This window comes from Panulirus ornatus, chromosome 19 (assembly GCF_036320965.1).
Source record: "Panulirus ornatus isolate Po-2019 chromosome 19, ASM3632096v1, whole genome shotgun sequence".
Taxonomy (NCBI): domain Eukaryota; kingdom Metazoa; phylum Arthropoda; class Malacostraca; order Decapoda; family Palinuridae; genus Panulirus; species Panulirus ornatus.
Window position 1 is genome coordinate 12,190,421 of NC_092242.1, and position 27,815 is coordinate 12,218,235.

General features: G+C 47.3%; 1 protein-coding gene across 3 annotated transcripts in view; it reads left to right on the plus strand.

Moving 5' to 3' along the window:
• The window catches only part of LOC139755396 (uncharacterized protein CG43867), a 1,135,206-nt gene that overhangs the window by 318,328 nt on the left and 789,063 nt on the right, over positions 1-27,815 (plus strand). For 2 of the 3 annotated variants that reach the window (XM_071673657.1, XM_071673659.1), the window contains exons 2-3: positions 554-1,834; positions 5,476-5,490. In XM_071673657.1, coding sequence (XP_071529758.1) covers positions 983-1,834; positions 5,476-5,490 — 867 coding nt within the window. In that variant the 5' untranslated portion in view covers positions 554-982. The remainder of the gene's footprint in view (positions 1-553; positions 1,835-5,475; positions 5,491-27,815) is intronic. The other variant, XM_071673658.1, reaches the window with a different exon arrangement.

Below are 27,815 nucleotides of genomic sequence, written 5' to 3' on the forward strand. Positions count from 1 at the left end.
TTTTACAGTTACTGTAAAGTATGTACAAAATGTAGGCAAACTAAGGACATGTGTAAGAAATGTATTTAGATTTATGGTCATGGGGTTGTGTATGCATGTATGTATGTATGTATGAGTATTCTTTGAGCTTTCAGTGAAAACTCTCGTTTTAGCTCTTTACTTTTCTGATCTTTCTAGTACAAACTTCCAGGATAAACAGGTCCCTTATTACCTAAGTATTGATCTTGAAATGTCTAAAGTTTTCTCAACTGATAGATGGAGTGACGACTTGATTTGTCAGCATGTTTTTGCGTTCCTCAGTGATCTAACTTACGTAAATGTTTTATTGTCGAAAGTTTTCATGAAACGTACTGATTTTTATGCTATATTTCAGTTTAGGTGAGTTCAGGAGTTTCAGTAGAGGCTGTGTATCAGTTTCTGAGCCAGTAGTAATCCTTTATGACATGCAATGGTCGCACGTAGGACTGGCCCTTACTATGACATGTATTTTGAGGTTAGCGTTGCGAGTGAACGCCTTGCGTCAGGTCACTGATGACTTTATTATCTTCCCCAGGTCGAGGAGACGAGGTGGAGCCAGCGCCTCGGCCGGTGTGGGCTCCGGAGGGCTCTGCTGGAGCGTATGGGGCTACCTTGGGGCTTGCGGGTCACTGCTAGGGCTTGCTGGGCTCTGTGAGGGTCCCCAAGCTTGAGCCTGCTCCCCCTTAGCCCCCGACCCCTCGCCTTCCCTTACTTGTAGCAGGCCTGAAGTGGCTCGGTGTCGCGGACTTTACTGCTGAACATTGCCGACGGTACAGAGACGACACACAGGCAGTCTTGTGAACACCGCCACAGGCGAGGCCGGTCCTCCTCTCCCACCCTCCCACGCTGTGTGATCCTGGCGGTGATGGGGTGGACGTAGCTGTGCCTTGTGTCAGGTTACCGCCCTGCGTGGTCGCCCGTGTGCGCCAGTCCATCGTACCGAGGGAGGCAAGAGCATCCGAACATGGCGGAGGGCGACGACCCCGCCAACCAAGGGACGGGATACCCGCGCCCTTACTCTCACGTCATCAAGACCGACCCTTACTCCCGCGACATGACCCTGGCTGCCCACAGACTCTCAGACTCCAGGTTCTTTTTCTCGGACAGGCGGTTGTCGCAGCTGTTCAACGTGGACGCGTGGAACGAGGAAGGCGAAGTGACGCAGAACGACTTCGCCGATGACGAGGAGGCAGGCCACGACCCGCCCCCGGAGCCAGCCCCCCGGGCCTCTTACTGTCCCCCGTCGCCTGGCACTCCAGGGGACCCGAACCCCCAGGCACCGGAGCCGCACTACGGTGCCGGACGCAGGGAGCCGTCCTTATATTCCACCCTCAGCTCCGGGTGCCACCTGGACCCAAGATTCTCGGCCGAGGTGGCACTGGACATGGCGCGCCTTTCCACCCTGAGTGGCGGGTCAGGTCGCTTCAGCTCTGGCCGCCTGGGTGGCGAGGAGGAAGACGAGGACACTTACGGGGTCGGCAATAACGGGGACGTGACCCCAACTCCCGGCTCCCCAGGCTCGTGTCGCAATTCCCAGAACGTGACGTCCAGGTATTCGCAGCTCTCCACCCTGACGGACTCCCTCGCATCGTCCGGACACCGCTCCTCGCTGCCCTCCGTGCTGTCGGAGCTGGCCGGCGAGGTGGATGGCGTGGCGGACCTCCTCACTGACGAGGACGAGGGTCTGGGTCCCGGCCCCATGGTGTGGGGCGGGGATGAAGTAGTCAACTGGCAAGAGCGGTGCCTCGAGCTGGAACTGTCACTGCAGAGGTTTCGGGACCAAGCGGGCAAGATCAGGGAGCTGCTTCGAGAAAAGGTGAGTCTACATCACTGCCTCTTAACCCATAAGTACCATGGTGACTGTACAATAGGTGTAGGAATACCTCAGATAAACTTTCTAGACTTCTGTGTGTACATCGCTAGTTAGTATCTGAACCCTTCATGGCTAAACTCTTCACATGGCATCACTTGTAACATAGCGACCTCCATTGTTACGTAGCAATCTTGCCGACTTTACGTAAGCTCACGAGGCGTGAATTGACTCCTGTTAAAGTCGTACCCTGATAGTTTTGTCATTTCTTATGTATTGTTTTGTTAGGAAGGCATCGTATCGTTGACAAAATCTAAGGAGACCCTAATGTAGCAATATAATATAGCTTGTGAATGTAACTGGCATCTGGGATAGGTGTGGGACAGGTGAGCGATGGGTGGCTGCGACACATACCACATGGTCAGCTGTGCAAGAGTGATGGACAGTTGACGGAAAGGTGAGGGGAGGGGGATGTGGAAAGGATTCAGGAACACGAGTGGGAAGGGAGGGTCATGTGGGAGGGAAGGGAGGGTCGGTCATGTGGGAGGAAGCAGGGGGTCATGTGGGAGGCAGAAGGTGTGCACCAACCAAGGTCCAAATGCTATTGTCCTGACCTCTATTATGGGCCTGCCCTAACAACCCTTCACCAATCTAAAGAGTGACAGTGGTAATTAACAGCAATATAACAGAGTGGCCGCCCTGAACACCTGTTGGGACACACACACTCACACACACACACACGCCCCTGCCACGCACGTCACCTGCGGGAACACACCAGCGACAGGGCTAAACAAAAGCTGTCACTAAACTGTCATGCCAGTTTATTCTTTCTCATATAATACTGCCCTCATAACCATCCGGGACGCCCCACCACATGTCCAGCTTTTTTTTCTCTCTCAACACACACACACACACACACACACACACACACACACACACACACACACACACACACACACACACACACACAATGTATTGTCATGAGTACACTCGCGTTAGAAAAACTCCTCATTCCAAAGGAGTCCATCATTTTCATGCTACTGAAGTAGATCTCGTGGAAAAAGGGGTCTAAGGCATTATATATATATATATATATATATATATATATATATATATATATATATATATATATATATATATATATTGTGTGTGTGTGTGTGTGTGTGTGTGTGTGTGTGTGTGTGTGTGTGTGTGTGTGTACCATGAAGAAGTAAGTCTTAGCAGTGCAGTCGAAGTTAGTTTTTTTCTTCAAGTCTCCGGTTACGGACAAAAGTCCATCACGCCTGGCCTTAAGTGAAATATGAGGAGGGTTAAAGAGCTTGACAAGTAGGGAGGGGGTGGTCAGGATTACGCCTTTGGGAAAGACATGAGAGGGGTGAAGAGTTCCCCAAGACGTAGTGGCATGAAGACACACACACACACACACACACACACAACGGCCCAGACTCGCTAATTTGGTGTTACAGTCTCTCCAGAGACGTAGGGGAAAACACCGCTCGCTAAACAGCCCAAGCGTTTGAGCTGGATAATGATTGACAGATCATCACACGCCTCGTCTTGCGTCTCATGTGAACCCAAGGTTAAATTGGCCCGGGAGGGTCAACACGAGATTATCTTCAAGCCCGAGAGATCTCGACACACGAGATGATAATCATCGCCAGGGGTTCGATAAGAGTTATCAGGGGAGAGAGAGCTCACGTCCCTCCAGTATAGTCCATCCAGAGTTCTGTAAAGTCAAGATCCGTCAGAAGATGTCGATCGGGTCTGGATTTGTAGGCGGAAGTCAACAAAAAGCGTCGAAAGGAGTGAATTCAGCCAGCCAGTCTCTCTCTCTCTCTCTCTCTCTCTCTCTCTCTCTCTCTCTCTCTCTCTCTCTCTCTCTCTCTCTCTCTCATACTCTGACCACATGGTGTCGCACTGGCTCTGCTACGAGTCGAATACAACACAGCGGTTTTTTTTTTTTGTGTTTTTTTTTCCCAGTGTCACGAAACGTGTGTTGTGTTTCTACCTCTTGCCTGTGAACTGTGACCAGCTTGATGTTCATGTAGCTGAAAAACGAGAATCGTTTGGCAAGTTGAGAACATCAGCAAGAAATTGATACATCCTGAAGTAGCTGCCATATCTCCTGATTAATCTTCTTGATACATCCTGAAGTAGCTGCCATATCCAAGGAGACATGTATGAGAGAGATCTCCTGATTGATCTTCCCTTCACCATGTTCCTCACCCTTCCTGAGTGCTGGATGATCCTACATGTCTGCTCTCCCTCTCACCAGACGTGTCCTCATCACTCTCACTTTGACGAGACGTGTCCCCCACCACTCTCACTTTTGACGAGACGTGTCTCCCACCACTCTCACTTTGACGAGACGTGTCTCCCACCACTCACTTTGACGAGACGTGTCCCCCACCACTCTCCCTTTGACGAGACGTGTCCCACACCACATTGACTTTGACGAGACGTGTCCCCCACCACTCTCACTTTTGACGAGACGTGTCTCCCACCACTCACTTTGACGAGACGTGTCTCCCACCACTCACTTTGACGAGGCGTGTCCCCCACCACTCACTTTGACGAGACGTGTCCCCCACCACTCTCCCTTTGACGAGACGTGTCCCCCACCACTCTCCCTTTGACGAGACGTGTCCCACACCACACTCACTTTGACGAGACGTGTCTCCCACCACTCTCACTTTTGACGAGACGTGTCCCCCACCACTCTCACTTTGACGAGACGTGTCCCCCACCACTCTCACTTTGACGAGACGTGTCCCCCACCACTCTCCCTTTGACGAGACGTGTCCCACACCACATTGACTTTGACGAGACGTGTCCCCCACCACTCTCCCTTTCACCAGACGTGTCCCCCTCCACTCGCTTTCGCCAGACGTGTCCCCCACCACTCTCCCTTTCACCAGACGTGTCCCCCTCCACTCGCTTTCGCCAGACGTGTCCCCCACCACTCTCCCTTTCACCAGACGTGTCCCACCCTCCCTCCCTCCCACTCGCTCCCATACACAGCCCTTCCCTCAGCCTCCTCCTCCTCCTCCTCCCCAGCAGATCGCCTCCTGACGGCACCTGGTCCCCTTCCCTTGACAGCTATTACTCCAGCGGGCAGAGCTCCCCTGCCAGTCTTGATTGACACGACAAGATTGAACGATTTGGGTCTTTATTTTTTTCCCCTCCCACCCACTGTCCCAAGACTGGAGTTTCAAGATTGTTTTCTAAGACAGTTTTCAGAAGCAGGTCGAATTAGGGAAAGACGTCAGACTTCTTTTTTTTTATATATATAGTTCGTAAAGCTGTCTTTTTTTTTTTCCTACTCTTTCCTTTTTGAAATTGGCTAAATTTTGATTTTTTTTTCGTGTGTAATTTTTGTTCACCATGAATGTTCTGGTTTATGTAAGGCTTGCAGTACGAGCTAAGTGGCAGTTAGTGGCGTGCATTGTACAAGGGAACATTATATGTGCACAGTAAGGCTTTATTCACACTAGCCTATCTGATTCTATCCATAATGTGTTGAAGGCTAGTCTTCCAATGAGGTGCTTTGTCATATAATCTAACAAGCATTTTTTTTTAACCTTTTTATTTTTGTCCCATTATGCCTAGATTTGTTGTTCTAATTTTTATTCTTTTCTCCCATTTAGCACATAAAGGGAAAGGTATGTGAACATTACGTTTATTTTCGTCTTTTTTTTTTTATGTTTAGAAGTTAAGAAGGACGGTGGTTGATTTTGATATATGCATCATTTGTTGAAGTGAGGAAGACCTGGTGCTTCGACAGTATCTTTTTTTTTTTTTAACTTTTATTTGAGCAAGATTACGAGTTTTACCCAACCCGTTGATGACGACGGCACGTCAACCAATCGCTAGGACGGTACGACCCTTCGCCACGACTCTGTAACCGTTGATCACGACGGTACGACTATTCGTCTCAACGGTACAACAGTTTGATCACGACGGTACGACTAGTCGTCTCAACGGTACAACAGTTTGATCACGACGGTACGACTAGTCGTCTCAACGGTACAACAGTTTGATCACGACGGTACGACTAGTCGTCTCAACGGTACAACAGTTTGATCACGACGGTACGACTAGTCGTCTCAACGGTACAACAGTTTGATTACGACGGTACGACTATTGATCTCAACGGTACAACAGTTTGATCACGACGGTACGACTAGTCGTCTCAACGGTACAACAGTTTGATTACGACGGTACGACTATTGATCTCAACGGTACAACAGTTTGATCACGACGGTACGACTAGTCGTCTCAACGGTACAACAGTTTGATCACGACGGTACGACTAGTCGTCTCAACGGTACAACAGTTTGATCACGACGGTGCGACTAGTCGTCTCAACGGTACAACAGTTTGATTACGACGGTACGACTATTGATCTCAACGGTACAACAGTTTGATCACGACGGTACGACTAGTCGTCTCAACGGTACAACAGTTTGATCACGACGGTACGACTAGTCGTCTCAACGGTACAACAGTTTGATCACGACGGTACGACTAGTCGTCTCAACGGTACAACAGTTTGATTACGACGGTACGACTATTGATCTCAACGGTACAACAGTTTGATCACGACGGTACGACTAGTCGTCTCAACGGTACAACAGTTTGATCACGACGGTACGACTAGTCGTCTCAACGGTACAACAGTTTGATCACGACGGTACGACTATTCGTCTCAACGGTACAACAGTTTGATCACGACGGTACGACTATTCGTCTCAACGGTACAACAGTTTGATCACGACGGTACGACTAGTCGTCTCAACGGGACAACAGTTTGATCACGACGGTACGACTATTCGTCTCAACGGTACAACAGTTTGATCACGACGGTACGACTAGTCGTCTCAACGGTACAACAGTTTGATCACGACGGTACGACTAGTCGTCTCAACGGTACAACAGTTTGATCACGACGGTACGACTAGTCGTCTCAACGGTACAACAGTTTGATCACGACGGTACGACTAGTCGTCTCAACGGTACAACAGTTTGATCACGACGGTACGACTAGTCGTCTCAACGGTACAACAGTTTGATCACGACGGTACGACTAGTCGTCTCAACGGTACAACAATTTGATCACGACGGTACGACGTCTGACCCGACCGAGAACGACGGTAGTCCCATCCAGCACAACGGCATTGCCCTCAAAGGCAGTCGAGACGACCGTTGAGCGGGACGGCGGTGGTACGACCCCTGAGTATTTATTAAGGCCTGGCCCTTGGCTTTACCCTTAGGAGCCAGAGGCCACTCCCATCATGCCAAAGGGTCGTACCGTCGTGCTTAAAGGGTTGAACGAGGTTTGCAGGACACCAAGATTCTGCAAAGGCACTTCATCACCCACGACCAGCGGGTGGTAGACACTAGGGCGCCTAGATATGGTCCCTTGGCAAATCTCAGGGTCGTGGGTTCGAACCTTCTTCGCCAAGGTGGTAATGACAGTCGACTGGGAGGGGAAAAAAAACGTGTCTTAATGGAATTAGAAAATAAAAGCTGTCATATATATATATATATATATATATATATATATATATATATATATATATATATATATATATATATATATGTATATATATATATATATATATATATATATATATATATTTTTTTTTTTTTTTGTCGCTGTCTCCCGCGTTTGCGAGGTAGCGCAAGGAAACAGACGAAAGAAATGGCCCAACCCACCCCCCATACACATGTATATACATACGTCCACACACGCAAATATACATACCTACACACACACACATATATATATATATATATATATATATATATATATATATATATATATATATATATATATATATATATATATTTCTTAAATAAGGGAATGGAATGGACTGAAGAGAGGGTACAGGAACACTTTGGCTTAGATGTATATAAACATATATCCGCACCCGATCAGCTGATTTACGGTGGGTATATATAGACTTACGGATCGCGGCAGGGAACAGCTCGATAGATCGGTGGAGCTGCAGTGCACCTTGCCCTGAACCGTACCATCGTTCTAAAGCCCGAACTCTCTGGTTCAGAGACGTACGTGCCTCCACTAACGAACAAAGGCAGTGTTTGTTGCTCAAGGGCTTGATTGTGCGAGATCCTTTTCAGACCTTTTTTTTTTTTTTTTTGATCGGGACTTGCACCAGCTGCAGCTGTGCTTGCAACACCCGTCAAATGTTGTTAAAACCAGCTGGCTCAGCAGTGGCCACAATGGTGGAGGAACGCTACCCATCCGCTCCACCCCACGGTGCACGGACGGGGGCTTCAGGAGTCACGACTGACCGGTGAATTGTCGTGGTTAGCCGAAAAATAGAAGGGATGTGAAGAGAGAGAGAGAGAGAGAGAGAGAGAGAGAGAGAGAGAGAGAGAGAGAGAGAGAGAGTTGTACAGCGAGATTATGCCATCAGGCATGGGTAGCGAGTAGAGAGAGAGAGGGAGAGACAATTATTCTCTGAGGCAGGGATAGCGCGCAGAGAGAGAGAGAGAGAGAGAGAGAGAGAGAGAGAGAGAGAGAGAGAGAGAGAGAGAGAGGATTCCCACAATAATACTGGCATAAACATCGTTGCCAGCGCCCCATAAATCACACGACACTTTTTAGCACATTTTCGCTATCGCGGGTTTTCACCACTCGTACATTTAACGTAATTATCGAATTAGAATGTGGAAACTGTGCCTCCGCTGTTATAATTTATTTAAGAGCGCAGGGAAGTAGGCCAATTATGGCGCTCATAAAACTAAAAGCAGACATGTGTTGAAATTCTTTCGGTGCATTTTCTGTTTTTTTTTTTTTCCCCGTCCGTATCCCAGCAGGTTTAGGGGTTTTTCTCATATTTTCACTGGGTATTGTGAACGTGGTTTTTCTCTGATTCACTTACTATTTAAAACTGGTAAGGGTAGCATTTTTTTTGACAGACTGGCATACGCATTTCGTACAGTTTCGTTGAATTATGGCTTAGATTATATATATATATATATATATATATATATATATATATATATATATATATATATATATATCTTTCTTTCTTTCTTTCAAACTATTCGCCATTTCCCGCATTAGCGAGGTAGCGTTAAGAACAGAGGACTGGGCCTTTGAGGGAATACCCTCAACTACCCAATTCTCTGTTCCTTCTTTTGGAAAATTGAAAAAAAAAAAAAAAAAAAAAAAAAAAAAAAAAAATTCTTTCTGTCCCTTCCACGCCTCTCACCCCCGCTGCATGTTCAGGCCGCCACGAGTCAAAGCATTTCTCACTCCGTCCTCTCTCTCTCTCTCTCTCTCTCTCTCTCTCTCTCTCTCTCTCTCTCTCTCTCTCTCTCTCTCTCTCTCTCAGTATGTCCAGACCTTCAAAACGCACCTATTGCAGCTCGTTTAACATCTCACAGCTTACTGCCACCCTTCCCCTCATACACTTCTTCCTTCGACTGTCCACCCTCCTCCTCGCACCAGATGTTGTCCAAGAAGCATTTGATGATCTTCTAGGCATCCATCCTCACCTGGTCTTTTCTAATTTGGGATTGGCACGTGTTGGACATTCCTCCTGTCCGTGAACATCTCTGTCACTCATATTTCTATCATCAGACACTTACACGGTGTCCTTAACTATTCTTAATGAGGCTGTGACTCTCCGGCGCGAGTTTGTGGGGAGGACACAAGTGTCTCGACCCCCCAAGTTTCACCCTCACACGTCGATTCCGCAGCTTATTTCTCGTGACATGATACTTATACGGGAGGAATTCAACTCCTTTAGGAGTAATGCCGTTGACCAAGGTCCGCCAAAAGGGGAAAGTTCCGTGCGCTTCCCAGTAGAATTCAGGGGTTTTACGTGCCGCCCGTTTAGCGTTGAGGCTACAATTTACAATTTCTTTTTTTTTTCACAACCCGAGGTTGCAGCCACACCAACACACACACGGTGGTCAAACCCTGTCACACCAGAAGCCATACAGGCTCCCAAATAAATCCAGAATTGAGTTACGGGGGCGAAGGGAACTCTTTCCCGACACCCCACCCTCGCACTCATTCAGGCCAACACCGCAGCTGAGCGTGCAGCGGCGGCAACAGCGGTTTGGCAGGCAGAAGAGAGCGCCTCCCTCCCCCTGCCTAAGTAATCATGTATCCGTTCACCCAGTCGTTCCGAAATGAAGAGGGTTTCACACCGAAAATGTTGGGAGAGTTTTTTTTTTTCTTTTATTCCCTGCTCGTAAAGGTGTCGCATGGCAGTTCTGTAATGACTGCTGACATTGTAGCGAAGAAGCACAACCCATAAGCACGGCCCTTAAGCACGACAGGTGGGTGTTCTTGAACCCGAACTTGAAATGGTCAGGTCAAAGGGCAGGCCATTAGACGCCCCTCCCCCTCCTGCCCTCCAAGGTTCACACCGTCGTGCTCATGGGGTTAGACTCGCCCAATGACCATATGGGTGTGACTCGACACTGGGTTGTGGAGGGAATATGCGATGGATCATAGCTGGAATACGCCAGTATCATACGTCCGGCCCCCCACAAATGCAGACCCGGAGAGAGCGTCGTTGAGGACTAAGTCCCATCGAGGTCCCAAGGCCTGGGAACAGCTTTGCAGTAAGTTCAGAATTTACCACAATCCCCCTCCCTCAGCTTAGACATAGAAAACGGGAAGAGAGAGAGAGAGAGAGAGAGAGAGAGAGAGAGAGAGAGAGAGAGAGAGAGAGAGAGAGAGAGAGAGAGAGAGAGAAGGGGAGGGGGTGGGAGAGCACGGACGACATAATTTGGGGATCGGCCGGAGGAAATTAGGTTACAGGATGATGAAGCAAACTATGTAAGCACTCTGGATGGAGAATGGGGAGAGGAGGAGGAGGAGGAGGAGAAGCAAATATGCTCCCCGGCTTAATCCAGTTGAGAGAGATTATTAAACAGATTATGAAAACGTTACCAGCGCTTCGTTATCGCTAAGAACTCCCTCGATAGAGGGTGGACGGTGCCGCATCGAAAGACGATTGGCCTCTAGGTAGATCCGACGGCATATGAGAGGGGCAGATCGTGTCATTCCGGTCTGCCGTAGTCGCGTGAGAGGAGATTGCCAGGAGAGAATGCACAGAACGTAGTAGCGTCTTCTCAAAACTAGAGGAGAGGGAGGGAGGGGAAAAAAAGGTATTTCCTCACTGCAGCGTGAGAGACAAGCCGCCCCCAGTGAGAGGTTAGGATTCGTTGCTCTGTGTACCAGAGCGCGTCACCACTACGGAGAGCCCTCGTCTCTGCCGCAGGTTGAAACCCTCAAAGACCAAAAGAGGGGTAACCTGTCGAAGGCATTGGCGCGGGAGGTCGCCCAACCGAGAGGCCGATCTATCTCTTGTATAAGTTGGAGGGGGTGGCCAATCACGAACCTCTTGGGACGAACGTGCTTCAGTATCTATCATACTCGAGCCCAGCGAACGGGCGGGTAGTGTTGAAAATTACGAGGAAGTCGGGGGTTGGTTTACGAAGCAAGAGGTGTCGAGTCGAGAACTGCCCCAGGGTTGGTTAATGTCGAACCAGAGATGAGGGAGATGATTATAATGAAACGGGGAAAAAAAAAAACCGTACGAGGTGCTAAGTTGACGAATATAAGAAGCAGCTCTTGTGTTTTACTGGATCATACAAGTTGCAACTGAATACTCGACTTGTGGTCTTTTGTGGCCCGAAAGTCCCAAGTTTCAGGTCGTTTTAGATCGAAGGACTCTGGTGATCCCTCGTCACCCAATTTGGATTAGGTGGAAAAGATACCATTAGCTTGGGGGCAAAACTATGCTACTCTCAACACCATCCAAATCACGTACCGTCGGTAATTCCAGAGTGTCAGTGATGATAACTTGGCCATAAGGTTTTGCCCCTACCCTCATCCCCTCCATTGGAGACTGACGTCACATAGTGAAAGGTGACGAAGGAATGACAGCATTCCAGAGACATTCCAGACCAACCTGGAATCCCGGCTAGTTGGCGATATTGGCCGGTGTGTGTGTGGTGTGGGGTTCGACTCCCTCTCCGTGCCCCCTCCGGTGGCTTTGATTGTATTGTTTTGTAGGGAACCCGTGTTACGTTATTGGTGTTATGTACGTATAGTCTAAGTATTGTGTGTATGTATTATGTATATACATTATTTTCCACACACATTCGCCATTTCCCGCGTTAGCGATGTAGCGTTAAGAACACATGAATAAGCCTTAGAGGGAAAATCCTCACTTGGCCCCGTTCGCCATTCCATCTTTTAGAAAATTATAAACAGGAGGGGATGATTCCCAGCCCCTCGCTACCATATATATATATATATATATATATATATATATATATATATATATATATATATATATATATATATTCTTTCTTTTAAACTATTCGCCATTTCCCGCGTTAGCGAGGTAGCGTTAGGAACAGAGGACTGGGCCTTTTTTGGAATATCCTCACCTGGCCCCCTCTGTTCCTTCTTTTGGAAAAAAGAAAAAAAAACGAGAGGGGAGGATTTCCAGCCCCCCGCTCCCTCCCCTTTTAGTCGCCTTCTACGACACGCAGGGAATACGTGGGAAGTATTCTTAATCCCCTATCCCCAGGGATAATATATATATATATATATATATATATATATATATATATATATATATATATATATATATATATATATTATATTTCATTTGGTAAGCCTTACAGACAAGTGGGTGGCTGGCATTGTCCACACACACACACACACTATCAGTATTACAACACCCGACATGTAACACTCACCACTGTGTTCACTCCACATTCTGCTGCGCGACGCGCTGGCCCCCGGGTAATGGCCAAATTTCGTCATGGGTAAAGACCATTCAAGAGATGGGGAGCCCCAACGAGTATAGAACTCCCCATACTGTGCAGGAGGTCATTACACGCAAGTAATTACACAGATGAGGTCCCACGAGTGTAGAACACCCTCCTTGTGCTGTGCAAACGAGTAATTACATGTGTGGCACACACACACACACACACACACACACACACACACACACACACACACACACACACACAGAGGAATGTAAAACTCTTCCTTGAACACTAAGTCACCATACATGTATCCACACATGTGGTACATAATGGAATGAGGCTCGAACTTCATAAATGATGAGAATTAGGAAATGTCGGAATTCAGTACAACGAAATGATGGCAGGTTCCTTTCGAAGGAGATCGAGGGCAAGTGTTTTCTCGAGTGACATGAGAGGGAGGTGTATTCTATCGCCAGTCAAGGCAGCAGTTTCCTGAACCTTTTCTTACAGTGCTGGTCTTTACCCCCTTTCCCTCTTGCATCTCGTGACTGCCTAATGCGAACTCGCACTCTCCAGGTAATTTAAAGTTCTTCAGAAAAGTTCCCAAGTCTCTCTGATTTCGGTGATTGCGCCAGAGAGAGAGAGAGAGAGAGAGAGAGAGAGAGAGAGAGAGAGTAGTGTGCGGCGCTTAAAAAACAAAGAATTGAGACTGAGAAAATACAGGGATATGTGCGAGAGGGGAGGGTGGATGGGAGGGAGAGAAAATGGACGAGGAGGAGATGGAGAAGAAAAGAGAGACCTTGGGAGAAGGATTGAAAGGAGTGACGCAATGGGATTGGGACGTGGAGATTATCAAGTTGTGGGTTGTAAGGAAAGACGAGTATCAGTATTGAGATTAGTATTTGTATGATACATATATATATATATATATATATATATATATATATATATATATATATATATATATATATATATATTTCCCCTCAAAAACAGCAACCAGCACCAGATTGGCACAAGAGTCCTTCAGCATTTTTTCGAAACTTAACCTCCGCACCAGACCCGCCCGCCCGCCCTCAACTGACTGACTCGAAAGTCGTGGAGGAACACACCTCCTGCAAGCAACATGGCTGCGTCAGTTACCATGAGTTGCCATGCAGTAATAGGTTGAACTCATACGTACCATGACGAAGATACGAAAAATACATTTATGTACATTATACAAGACAGTGGTAATGTAATGTACATAATTGGGATTTTTTTTTTTTTTTTTTTTTTACTTGAATTATGACAATAATGCTTTTGTATATATTTAGTTGGTTCACAGGATTATGGACAAGCTAATTTACAGTTTCAGGGTTATTTGCCACAAGAACCATTACCGCCGAACAGTACACATACACACAAACACACACACACACACACAGGCGTTACCGGATCCCGCCTGCTTGTGGTTACGCGCGCGTGTTAAAGTAATCTTCGACGGGGTTGTAGTGTAAGCTTGCGTAAAGAAGTACCGTGTTGTCTAGAATCCATGTCAGTCTGTCGTGTCTTTCCCTGCTACTGATTGCAGTGCAGTCTTGAAGCTGGAGGAGCCTTTTAAGGGATCCTGGGGTTATATGATCAAAATTAATTGTACAGGGAAAGAAAAATGATGATGATAATAATGATGATGATTATGACAGAAATAGTGATAATAATAATGATATTTGTATGAAGACGAAGCAGAATGATAATTATGGTGAGGGAGACACACGAAGCATTTCGTAACCATAAAAATGATAATGATAAGGATGATGATTATGATGAGGGAGACACACGAAGCATTTCGTAACCATAAGAATGATAATGGTAAGGATGATGATGATTATGATAAGGGAGACACACGGAGCATTTCGTTGTCGCCTCAGATTACATATCCGGCCGTAAAGGGAAAGTTTTCGGGGGGAGACGCGGCCAGCCTGATCCCTGAACCACCCTCCTCTCGTCTCATCTCCTCCCCTCCGCTCCCCTCTTGCCTGCCTGTTCACATGGCAAGAAGTGAGAGTAAGAGCGCGCAATCTCATCCGCCCTGAATTGTAATCACTAACTTGTCTCGCTGGGGCCGGTGGCAATGCCCCCCTCTCGCTCTCGTCACCTACGAGGTAAAGTCTCGTCACGGGCCATTTCCGGCCCTCATCGCCCGCTCCAACGCTGGCACGCGCTCGGCAAAACATGGTTACCCCTGGTGCAATTTTGTCTGGTGTGAGTGTGTGTATGTGTATCTGTGTGTGTGTGTATGTGTGTGTGTGTGTGTGTGTGTGTGGGTGGCAGGAGCTTTCGTTGTATTGCCTGGGGTTTCCAGCCACACCCTCGTCAGGAAGGTTGCGAGGGAGGTCGTGGAGGAGTTTACGCCGTTGGATATGCCATCATCCCAGGAGAGGAGTCGGGCATTGGCGTGTTTGAGGACCTTCGTCATTCATGCGAAGGAGAGACCTGTTGTCGGGCGCGCGCGTGCCAGCCCTTCCAGGAGTGGCGAGCGAGAGTACCTCTCTGGCCCGTATAGTTCAGGCGGGCTAGATTGAATTCTGGATGCCGGGCAAGGGATGACTTCTGGGTATTGTACGTGGAATATATATATATATTTTGCCCCCGGTAGAGAGATTGTAGTGGATGGACGGAGGCTTTGTCTCCGTGCCTGATGTGTGTGTGTGTGTGTGTGTGTGTGTGTGTGTGTGTGATGACACGAGATGAACACCTAGGAGGAAAATAGAAAGACCAGTCGTGGGCTGTTATGTGGAGACAACATGATGAACGCCTAGGGAAGAACACATATGGCCTGGGATATGAAGACAGTATAAGATGACCACCTTGTGGGAGAACACCTGCAGTGTGTGGACACAAGTACAAGATGAACACGAAGTGAAGAACACCAGACTTGTTCTTGAACATCACACAACGTGTAATTACGTTCTTTATACCAGTGTTCTTGCGTGAGATTCCTGCTATACATTCTGTGATGTAAAGCATTAGTTCCGTTCATTAAGACTTGCTTTTATCATCAGTGAGGCACAGGTTATGTTTACTCCCGTCCACGTAGACGTTCGTCCCCTCCACAGGATGTAACCAGACTGGAAATGTTACTCCTTCAGATATTTTAAAGCCATTTGAAGCCGTTGTTCGCAGACCACCTACAGTCTCCCTGTAGCAATATAGACGATGGATATACACTCGTATCTTGTGTGTATATATATCTATTTAACTCATGAATTTGTACCGCACGGTGCTTCGTAATGTCCAGAGTCCTTTATCACGTGTATAGATAATCCACAGACAGTTGGCATAATGATACTTTTCACTCAATAAACGATCAAAAACAAAGTATCTCTGGAGCTATCTTTACCGCCCCCTTCGTTCGCGGAAAAACGAACGCACTCGTTAAAGTCGAATGCTCCCCACATTGCCGTGCAGCAGACAGTTGTAAAACCCGACTGTCGGACGGACCCTTGAGGTTATGATCAGTGGAGGGAAGGTATGGTCTTACCCTGATTCTATTTGCTCTCATTGTATGTCAGTGGTAGATGCTCCTGCAGGGTGTTGGGCGTGTTACCCGTCCGTACGTAGGTACTCGCGGATGACAGTTTGTGACAGGAGGAAGGTAAAAACACGGGGTTTCCCTCTACACACCTGTTGGCTGGACGGGGGACGGCATGGACAGGGGTGGGAATTAAACAGATTTTCCCAGATGGATCGAAACTGTCATCATTTTGCGATGTTTTTCTCCTCTGTCTATAGATGTGATAGATCAAGGGGGGATTCAAATGATTATCAGAAGGGAGCTTGGCAATTAGTATCAAAATTGAGGAGAGTCCCCGGAAATCATTTAGGATGAACGGTCGTTTTACAGCAGGTAATTAAGAGTTAACTCTTCGCTTGCATGAATATTTACATACTCACAGATGCATGAGGGACGGAGGGGACCCGGCAGGCCTCACTCTGAGTTTAAAAGAAGAATACATATTGACATTATATGACTAAATTGAGGGGGATGATTTCAGAGCGGTAGAAACACCAGACCCCGAGATGTTAAGTCGGCCAACAGCCGGATTGACGTGGAAAATGCAAATGCGTCGTGTTATAACACGACGAGTAGGTGGAATGCGTAATGTTTTTTGGGGCCTGGAATGACCATTGAATGTCACGGTGCTCATCCGTCGTGAGTCTTCTTCGATCCCTGGGGAACACCGACGAGGCGAGATCAACACTCACTGGAGCCGTATCTTCCCCATGTATGTCACAAATGCATCCAGGGGGGGGGGGGGGGGGGACACACCGAAGGAGAATAGTCTCCTTTCCCCACTGGAAAAGTTGTATGTAGAGAAGAATGAATATATGCAAGGGCCAGGTCTGCCAGCCTCCCAGATAGCGAACATGCGAAAATATTCATACGTACCGTCTCCCAAACTCCAAGAAAGAAATGGACGTTTGCCTCACTCTTACAATTAGCCTGGCTTACTCGGTTGTTGGTGGCTGTGGCAGAATGAGGCTGGCAGCCACGAACGGTTCTGTTGACCGCATACCATCAGAGGAGAGACTGGTGACTGGCAAGCCGTGGGTTCCTGGGATCCAACAGACGCCTAGCGTAACAGTAAAGATGTTTACCAGGGGTTCGGTCGAGATGAATGGATGCCCTGGTTGTTTATATTCCTTTCCTAACCCTTTCTAACAGAGTGACATGATGCCTGGGTGCTCTGTACAGATGAATTGATGTCTTTTGGTTATTCTTTTTCACTGTCTCGAACAGCGAACGTTTTCATATGTGGGTCGTGGGTGTGAGAATAGGGTCTTCTGCCCAGCTTTTTGAGTGCAGAGGGACGTAGTGTGTGGCACCTGTGATGTCTGATCCAGCCCCAGAGGCCAGGGTGGGGCAGGGCCGCTGGTCGAGGGATACGCTGCCGTGAATCGCCAGACTGACTGATCCACTTGGAAGGAAAAGTGTCCACATCGAGAGGGAGTTGCTCAACACTCACTCTTTACTTACTGTTTGAAATGGTGTAATTAGAAGCTGCTTTTAGACGCAGGGAATTAGTGGTAGTTCCATGCGTCTGTAGCTTATAACAAACAGCAACAACAAGAACAACGCATGTTAAATCCAACTCCCCGGACAATGAAAAAACTTTTGCTTATTAGATGAACGCAGCAGCTGTTCATTCCCTCTCCCCCTCTCTCCCTCCCTCCCTCCCTCTCCCAGATACACAAGAGAATGGCGTATAAATAATTCACCAGTTTATAAAACACTGAACCAAAGACTCGACAGCATAAATCTATTTTGAATTTGTGATGATGGCACGGAGGGCGGAAGTTTAAATTGAGTTCGCCCGCCGAACTTGTGAGGGAGGTCTCGGGGTACTTTTTCATGAGTGGTGTCTGGTGTGTGTGAGTGTGAGTGGTGCGAGTTTTGTTGGTCTTGTGCGAAAGTAAACCCCCCCCCCTCCCTCTTTCGAATTCGGCGTCGCTCATCGCTCCTTATGTCGTCATTTTTACCGGTCGAAGGAGAGGAGTTATGTTTTTCTTTCCTCCTCCTCCTCCTCCTCCTCCTCCTCCCGCGTTTGAGGTGGATGCGATGGTGGTTGCCGAGGCGCGGGGAGGCGTCGCGCGTGACCGGAGTGAGCCGGTCGGCTCTCTCTCTCTCTCTCTCTCTCTCTCTCTCTCTCTCTCTCTCTCTCTCTCTCTCTCTCTCTCTCTCTCTCTCTCTGTCAATCTATCTATCTATCTATCTCAAGTTTGGATCCATTTTTTTGCATCTAGTGAATGAAAACTTACCGTGTGAAACTGTGTAATGTGGGTAATGAAACGTATGCATTCAATTGTGTGGCATCTTAATATCGAGCCACTAGCGGGTCGGGACTAAGACCCTTTGTGACCCCCCTGTAATCCTTTTGCGCTACCGCTCACGGGGATAGAGCATGGGGTGCACAGTGAATTTGCCCGGGTTACCGGGACACATCAGTCGATCTCTTCCCTGGTGGGTCGAGGGTTTTGGTTGCTGCGTTGAATGGAACGTGTGCGTTAGCTGTGGGTTTCCGTGTCGGTCCATCACACACACACACACACACACACACACACACACACACACACACACTCTAACCTAGAGTACGTGCATGTGTCTCTCTATAATAGGGTTGAGAAATGGTATTTGTTCATGATTTAAGGGATGAGACGACACAGATTATTATTCACTTATGTAATGACACATACGCAAACTTACTTACGGATTAGTATATGCTTTTATGCGTAAATGTGTGTTTGTATGTGTAGATTTGATTCATACGTGTATGGAGTTACTCTGTCTGTGTGTGTATGTATGCATGTATGTATATGCTCATGGGTGTTCATGTTTTCATAAACTTTTTTTTTTCGCATATGGCCATCGATGCACGTCCCTCTGTTTTTGAATTAAACTGTTGTCAGAACGATTCTCACAATAGAGGACCAACACGGGGGGGAAAAGTTTTTATTTTTTTCTTTTTTTTTGGCTTTTAAAAGCTGTTGTTGCCCCGGAAATGGGATCCGGGGACATTACGCAGAATTACCATCAATTTGACGAAGGGCTCCCCGCCCGGGAATGGGCAGCCCTTGTGTCGTGTCATTTTTATACGCGATCATTATGTCGGCCTCGTCCCCGTTGGGCGACGATGCCCCGCGACGGAGCCAAGTAAGGGTGGGATGGGTTCCTTACAGGATGGGGTGTCCCAGGTGTGTGTGTGGGGGGGAAGGCGTGGACACACTGAGACAGTGGGGGAGGGGGGAGGGGGGTGTCCTATAGGGATGTCCCTGGCCTCGATGTGGAGATTTATCCCTCGGGTTAGTTCCAGGTAGGGGTTGCGTGCGTATGGGATGTCCCAGGGGACTGGGATGTTCCATGGAGTCGTCTCGGAGGAGTGGAGTTTCGCAAGACTGGAGGTTCGCGAGGACGCGAGGACGTACGGGCTAGGCTCGTGTGTCGTCGGAATTGACCCCTTGTCGATTTGTTGCCGATGTGCGGAGCGTTCATGCATGCAAGGCGTCCCCGTGTGTGAGCCGTTGTTATGAGTGGCAGATTAACGGAGAGAGAGAGAGAGAGAGAGAGAGAGAGAGAGAGAGAGAGAGAGAGAGAGAGAGAGAGAGAGAGTTACATAGACCACACAGAGCCCAAGGTCCAAGCGAGGTGGTCTGGCCTTTTGAGAGAGAGAGAGAGAGAGAGAGAGAGAGAGAGAGAGAGAGAGAGAGAGAGAGAGAGAGAGAGAGAGTTACATAGACCACACAGAGCCCAAGGTTCAAGCGAGGTGGTCTGGCCTTTTGAGAGAGAGAGAGAGAGAGAGAGAGAGAGAGAGAGAGAGAGAGAGAGAGAGAGAGAGAGAGAGTTACATAGACCACACAGAGCCCAAGGTCCAAGCGAGGTGGTCTGGCCCTTTAAGAGAGAGAGAGAGAGAGAGAGAGAGAGAGAGAGAGAGAGAGAGAGAGAGAGAGAGTTACATAGACCACACAGAGCCCAAGGTCCAAGCGAGGTGGTCTGGCCTTTTAAGAGATAGATAGATAGATAGATAGAGAGAGAGAGAGAGAGAGAGAGAGAGAGAGAGAGAGAGAGAGAGAGAGAGAGAGTTACATAGACCACACAGAGCCCAAGGTCCAAGCGAGGTGGTCTGGCCTTTTGAGAGAGAGAGAGAGAGAGAGAGAGAGAGAGAGAGAGAGAGAGAGAGAGAGAGAGAGAGAGAGAGAGAGTTACATAGACCACACAGAGCCCAAGGTTCAAGCGAGGTGGTCTGGCCTTTTGAGAGAGAGAGAGAGAGAGAGAGAGAGAGAGAGAGAGAGAGAGAGAGAGAGAGAGAGAGAGAGAGAGTTACATAGACCACACAGAGCCCAAGGTCCAAGCGAGGTGGTCTGGCCCTTTAAGAGAGAGAGAGAGAGAGAGAGAGAGAGAGAGAGAGAGAGAGAGAGAGAGAGAGAGAGAGAGTTACATAGACCACACAGAGCCCAAGGTCCAAGCGAGGTGGTCTGGCCTTTTAAGAGATAGATAGATAGATAGAGAGAGAGAGAGAGAGAGAGAGAGAGAGAGAGAGAGAGAGAGTTACATAGACCACACAGAGCCCAAGGTCCAAGCGAGGTGGTCTGGCCTTTTGAGAGAGAGAGAGAGAGAGAGAGAGAGAGAGAGAGAGAGAGAGAGAGTTACATAGACCACACAGCACCCAACGTCCAAGCGAGGTGGTCTGGCCTATTGAGAGAGAGAGAGAGAGAGAGAGAGAGAGAGAGAGAGAGAGAGAGAGAGAGAGAGAGAGAGAGATTTACATAGACCACACAGAGCCCAAGGTCCAAGCGAGGTGGTCTGGCCTTTTGAGAGAGAGAGAGAGAGAGAGAGAGAGAGAGAGAGAGAGAGAGAGAGAGTTACATAGACCACACAGAGCCCAAGGTCCAAGCGAGGTGGTCTGGCCTTTTGAGAGAGATAGAGAGAGAGAGAGAGAGAGAGAGAGAGAGAGAGAGAGAGAGAGAGAGAGAGAGAGAGAGCTACATAGACCACACAGAGCCCAAGGTCCAAGCGAGGTGGTCTGGCCTTTTGAGAGAGAGAGAGAGAGAGAGAGAGAGAGAGAGAGAGAGAGAGAGAGAGAGAGAGTTACATAGACCACACAGCACCCAACGTCCAAGCGAGGTGGTCTGGCCTATTGAGAGAGAGAGAGAGAGAGAGAGAGAGAGAGAGAGAGAGAGAGAGAGTTACATAGACCACACAGAGCCCAAGGTCCAAGCGAGGTGGTCTGGGCCTTTTGAGAGAGAGAGAGAGGAGAGAGAGAGAGAGAGAGAGAGAGAGAGAGAGAGAGAGAGAGAGTTACATAGACCACTCAGAGCCCAAGGTCCAAGCGAGGTGGTCTGGCCTTTTGAGAGAGAGAGAGAGAGAGAGAGAGAGAGAGAGAGAGAGAGAGAGAGAGAGAGAGAGAGAGAGAGAGAAGGTGTACTACAACCAGCAGGGGCAAACCTGGGTCTGGCAGGTCACCACTGGGGAGGTAACTCTGCCGACGACCTTTTTTTTTTTTTTTCCTTTTCGTCCGCGAAATTGATTATTTTATGACCCCTAATTGAGGTGATTTACGGCCTGAGCGCTGGGTAGATATCACTCACCCTACCAGGTAAGGACCGGTCCCGATTGTAATGGGCCTCTGTGCTGGGGGTTGTGTGTGTGTGTGTGTGTGTCTATGTGCCTGAGTGTTGTCTGTAGAGGTGGCGGTGGGGTGTTGGGCGTAGAGCATGTGTGGGGTTTATGTAGAGGTGTGTGTGTGTGTGTGTGTGTGTAGCGTTGGGAGAGCCAGTGGGATGTTCACGGATTAGGAAGGGTGCGGCATGAGGAGATAAGTGTGTTGAAAGTCTGGTGGGTTAATTTGGAGTTTTGGAGAATATGTTTGTGGGGATTCGAAGAGTGCGTGTGATGGATCATAGAAGAGAAAGGTGTGGAGTGTGTGTGTGTGTGTGTGTGTGTGTGTGTGTGTGTATACAGACAATGCTTGAGATGCCTTCCCTTTCTTTTAAGAGGGTAAAAATTGTGGGGAATGTGCTAAGGGTAGTGTGGGGGGTGAGTCGAGAGTGTTTTGAGAAATGCATGGTTTAAAGAGCCCACGTAGGTTAGTATTGAGGATAATGTGGAAGCACAGAGAGTGTTTGGAGAAGAATGTGGTATACAGAGTGTACACTGAATGTATTCAGGGTGACGTACGGGTGTAGAGAGCGTCTGAAGATGTATGAGGTTGTGAGGGGTACGTGCGGGGAGAGAGGGCGCGTGTGTGTAATGAGGCCCTTCACTTATTCATTGTCGCTATTGTTGCATCAGAATGGCACGTCATCAAGAAACATGAGTGCCCGGACCTGATATTTAGGTCCTCCGCCGTGCAATTAGTAGCAATAATGATATTGCCTAATGGCTGTGAAATTTCAGCAGTGCCGTAAATTTTTTTTTTATTGTGTGTGTGTGTGTGTGTGTGTGTGTGTGTGTGTGTGTGTGTTGTCCAGATAATGCGTTGTTCCTGTATGTTCACACTGATCTTGCTACTGCTGTTGCAGTAGGAACAAAATCCATTGTTTGTTTTTCTTTTACGATTCACATTTTGCGTCATACATATTTAAAGCCTTGACGAACATTTGGCTTGACGAACATTTGGCTTGACGAACATTTGGCTCGACGAAAAATTTTTTGGGTTGCCAAATTGGTTGAGCACATTTGGTTGGAACATTTGGGGAAAGAATTTGGTTCCGGGAACTTTGGTTGAGGGGAAAAAATTTGGTTGAGAACAGGGGCTTGGGGAACCTTAGGGGGCTTTTGGCAAATTTGGCTTGCCGAACTTTTGGCGACGAATTTGGTCCCCTTTGACAAATTTGGGGGGGAAAATTTGGCTTGCTTTTTTTATTTGGGGGCTTTTGGTTTTTTGGGGGGGGGCCTTTCCGAACATTTGGCTTGGGGGACAACATTTTTGGGCCTTCGAACATTTTGGCTTCCCGCAAAATTTGGCTTGACGAACATTTGGCTTGACGAACATTTGGCTTGACGAACTTTTTTAGGGCGTACTTCTTTTGACTCCGCGAGTCAGAACATTCCCTCTGTCAGAATCTGGTCAGCATTTGGCCGAAGCCTGGTGCCGGGAAGACAGAACTGACGGCGTAGAAGAATATGTTTTGCCCCTTTGGTCCGTTTTTGGGTCGGTAGGTGGGACAAGAGAAAAACCCTAAAAGTCAATGTCTTCTTTAGCTGAACCAGTTGATGGAATAAGGAAGAAGAAAAATAGCATCTGAAAAGGGTTTTTGTTTCACATTCATATGTGATAAATTGAGGGGAGGAGGGGAAAAGGGGAGAGGGGAAAAAGGGGGAAAGAGAGAGAGAGAGAGAGAGAGAGAGCAAAACGTAGCGCGGTACATGGTCACTTGCTGATAAATAACCCCCCCCTTCTCTCTTCTCTTCTCTCCTTCTCTCTCTTTTCTCCTCTTCTCTCTCTCTCCCCCACCCACCCACCCACCCCCCACACGGTAAGGGGTACGATTGCCCGGTAGACGCCCACACACTCGCCGTGGTACGGCGGACGGTACGATTTAATATCATAAACGGGATAACTTTCTCCGGTGAATCAGAACACGGTGCAAAGGTGGCTACAGCGCTCGACATGGGTGGGTGACTCTCCTTCGTCAGGTGGGGCACAGGCAGGCGCACCAGTCCTCTCCGGTGTAAGGGTATGGTTTTCACATCGTCTTGGTTGGGGAAATGGGGATTTTAGGGAGCGGCCTCGTTCCATAACTTTTTAATAAGATGCGTCAGACATTAATTTTCTGGAGTTTGTACGATCCCATATTTAAGATTCAGGAGTGTGTGTGGTTTCTCATCCCCCGGCATCCGTAAGAAGAGGTAGAAGGGGGAGCTTTGTATGGTTCTGGAGAAGCATGGGCTATGGTGTGTGTGTGTGTGTGTGTGTGTGTGTGTGTGTTACGGGGAGAGAGGCTTACACTCGCGTTGCCCCGCCTCTTACTTTTGTGTATTTGCTACAGGTCTTTGCTCCTTTGTCCGTGCGCGCGAGCACACACACACATACACACACACACACACACACACACACACACACACACACACACACTTTTAAGCCAGGAGTGTGTGTGTGTGTGTGGTAGACAGTAGTGTTAAAGTGATCTTATTTAAGAATGATACACAAATCATTAGAAATCCGTGCCAGCTCCGTGACCAGAAGCAAAATATTTTTTCTCGAGGAAATAACGGGGGAAAAAAATGAATAAGTTTCGGCTCCATCGTATCTGGCACCGTTTTCTTTGTAAGCATAACTGAGAAAAATTGCCGAAGGACGTTTTTATGTTATATCCTGGTGTTGCAGTTTGTAGTGTTGTAAGCGGTTCTTCGGTTGGCACCATACCGGTCTTGCGTGAGCGATTTCTTTCCGTTCGTTAGAAGTTCACGAAAAATGAATTCCAGTAAGACGGATTAAGTTTGATATTCAGAAACCTTTAGAAATGTTGGTAGGTCTATCCTCTGGAATAAATTACGCTCTCATGAAACATTAATGACTTCATATATTGATATATATTCGCCATTTCCCATACTTGCGAAGCAGCGTCAAGTACGGATGACAGATTCTGAGAGAGAAAAATCTTAGCTTGGCCTCTTTCTCTGTACCTTCTTTTGGAAAAGTAAATCAGGAGGGAAGGATTTCCAGCCCACCCCTTTTAGTCTCCAGTGACACGCAGGGAATAAGTGGGAAGCGTTCTTCCTCCCCTATCCCCAGGGATATATATATAATATATATATATATATATATATATATATATATATATATATATATATTATATTTATTTTATTATACTTTGTCGCTGTCTCCCGCGTTTGCGAGGTAGCGCAAGGAAACAGACGAAAGAAATGGCCCCCCCCCCCCCCCCATACACATGTATATACATAATAATAATAATAATAATAATAATAATAATAATAATAATATATATATATATATATATATATATATATTATTATTATTATTATTATTATTATTATTATTATTATTATTATTATTATTTTGCTTTGTCGCTATCTACCGCGTCAGCGAGGTAGCGCAAGGAATCAGACGAAAGAATGGCCCAACCCGCTCACATACACATGTATATACATACACGTCCACACACGCAAATATACATACCTATACATCTCAACGTATACATATATATACACACACAGACATATACATATATACACATGTACATAATTCATACTATACATATATACACATGTACATAATTCATACTATACATATATACACATGTACATAATTCATACTATACATATATACACATGTACATAATTCATACGCCTGGAGTGGTCAGTGGACGAAAATTATTAGTCTCATTGATCACTCCAGAGTAGCACATGATTTCTCTGTTTGTAGGGCAGCTTAGAAGGTGCAGAAACCCCATGAAAAGGGTCCTGGGGTTATATAAGTACAACAGCCATACACGAGTATGTATCAAATGATCGTAAAGTCCTGTATCAAGTCTTCGAGTACGACTGTGCCACTCAAGGGGTCGTGCTGTCGTACCCAAGGGTCGTGCCGTCGTTCTCAAGGGTCGTGCGGTCGTATTCAAGGGCCGTGCGGTCGTATTCAAAGGTCGTGCCGTCATACTCAAGGATCGTGCTAATCGTCCTCAAGGGTCGTGCCGTCGTACCCAAGGGTCGTAGGGTCGTGCTCAAGGGTTGAACCATTCGTGTCCAATGAGGTTTTCCAGCTCTCACACCTGCTGGGAGCCGACCTGACCCCTGCCCACAAACAAGCAGTCACCGCGCCAATTAGTGGTCGGAGGGTCGGGCGGCAGCCGACCAGTAGAGAGGGGAGGGAGGATGTTGTTGTTGGAGGAGGAGGGACCGACCAACCGACAAGAAATGAGGCCAATGACGAACGGCTTCGCCATCGAAGGTGGACAGCGGAACACAAAGACCGTTCTCCACGTCCTGGGGTGAAACAGGATTACATACTCCCCCTCTCCGTTCCTTCCCCTTCCCTTCTAATGTCATTTCTAGACGAAGGATAAAAGGCAAAACTTCTGCCGGAGACAAACCCATCGAATACCACCAGGTCGTTTGTGGTTCTCTTTTGAGATAGTTATGGCTTGTATTGGTAGAGTTTTATTATCGTATGTCGCGTGTCACGCAGTCTGGAAACTCCCGATTGATTGGCTCCCTAAGCAGCAGAGCGGAGTGTGTGTGTGTGTGTGTGTGTGTGTGCTCCAGCCTCCCAGACCAGGGCTTGGATCACATGTGGACTTTGGTGTAAAGTTGATCTCATCTGCCGCATTGTCGCGGTGGATGAGAGCGTCCGTCCCGTAGGTGTCTTGACCCGTGAAGTTGGTCGTGGTCTCCTGCTGCTGCTGCTGCATCCCAACCTGTGTAGTTCCCTCCCTCGACCTGTTACATGTCGTCGACGTTGGACGATGCTTCGTGAAATGAGAAGATTGAAGGAGCCAGACGCTTCATCACTGGAACGTAAGAGAGGAACGCATTGGAAAAGTTGTAAAGACGACATCTTCCTCTTCTTCTTTTTTCTCTCTTTCTTTCTATGGTAGCGATTGGTTGGTTGGTTGGTTGGGATAAAGTTAAAGTGATAAAGTTATGAGTGTTGACAGTGTGCAGAAGTTGGAAAACTAGACTGATGGGCAAAAGGCTCAAATGATGGAGCTCCATAGGACTCCTCTCTCTCTCTCTCTCTCTCTCTCTCTCTCTCTCTCTCTCTCTCTCTCTCTCTCTCTCTCTCTCTCTCTCTCTCCTCTTTTAATTTTTTCCTAACAATATACAAACAGTGACAGATGACCGTATGTCATATATATTATCAGTGAGCTGTCCATGGAGCAAGCTCTTTTTTTAGATGGCAGTATATATATATATATATATATATATATATATATATATATATATATATATATATATATATATATATATATATATCGTGTTTCATTTTACCCGTGGTCTCATAGGAATATTATATATATATATATATATATATATATATATATATATATATATATATATATATATATATATATATATATAATTTGCCTGGGAACTTTTTTGTGTGTATTGGTGTAACATTCCCGAATCAGCCCAAACAGTTCCCGAAATCGAACGTGGTCACACTTGACAGTTGAACTACGTTCGTCTGACTCCTTCCCACACACCCACATAACCTCAGGATCACCATTTTTTGTTGGGGGGGGGGGGATGCGCTACGGTTAGTAGCAGGGAAATGATGGACTCCTTCGAAGTGAGAAGATCTTCGACAATATTATTGGCACTCCTTTTCGTCCACTGACAGTGATACAGCATCGGTGAGGATGACTCCTTTTTCCTTCCTCTCTCTCTCTCTCTCTCTCTCTCTCTCTCTCTCTCTCTCTCTCTCTCTCTCTCTCCCCCTCCCCCCCCCGCTTTGTAACCTCTCGCTGCGTAACCTCTCGCTGCAAGCGGAGTTCGGTAACACCCGCTGACGTTTCGTGGTCTCTGGTTGTCATTACGGAGAAAGTATGAGCATCCCATACCATCCATTGCCCCATTACTGGGTGTAGTTTGAAGGTCCCATGAGATGATCTTCTGTTTCGTATACGTAGGTCAAGATCGGGCCGTTTTATCGGCCCACCCTCCTTATAGGAGACGACAATAGGAGGGAGCCATTACCGTGTACCCCCC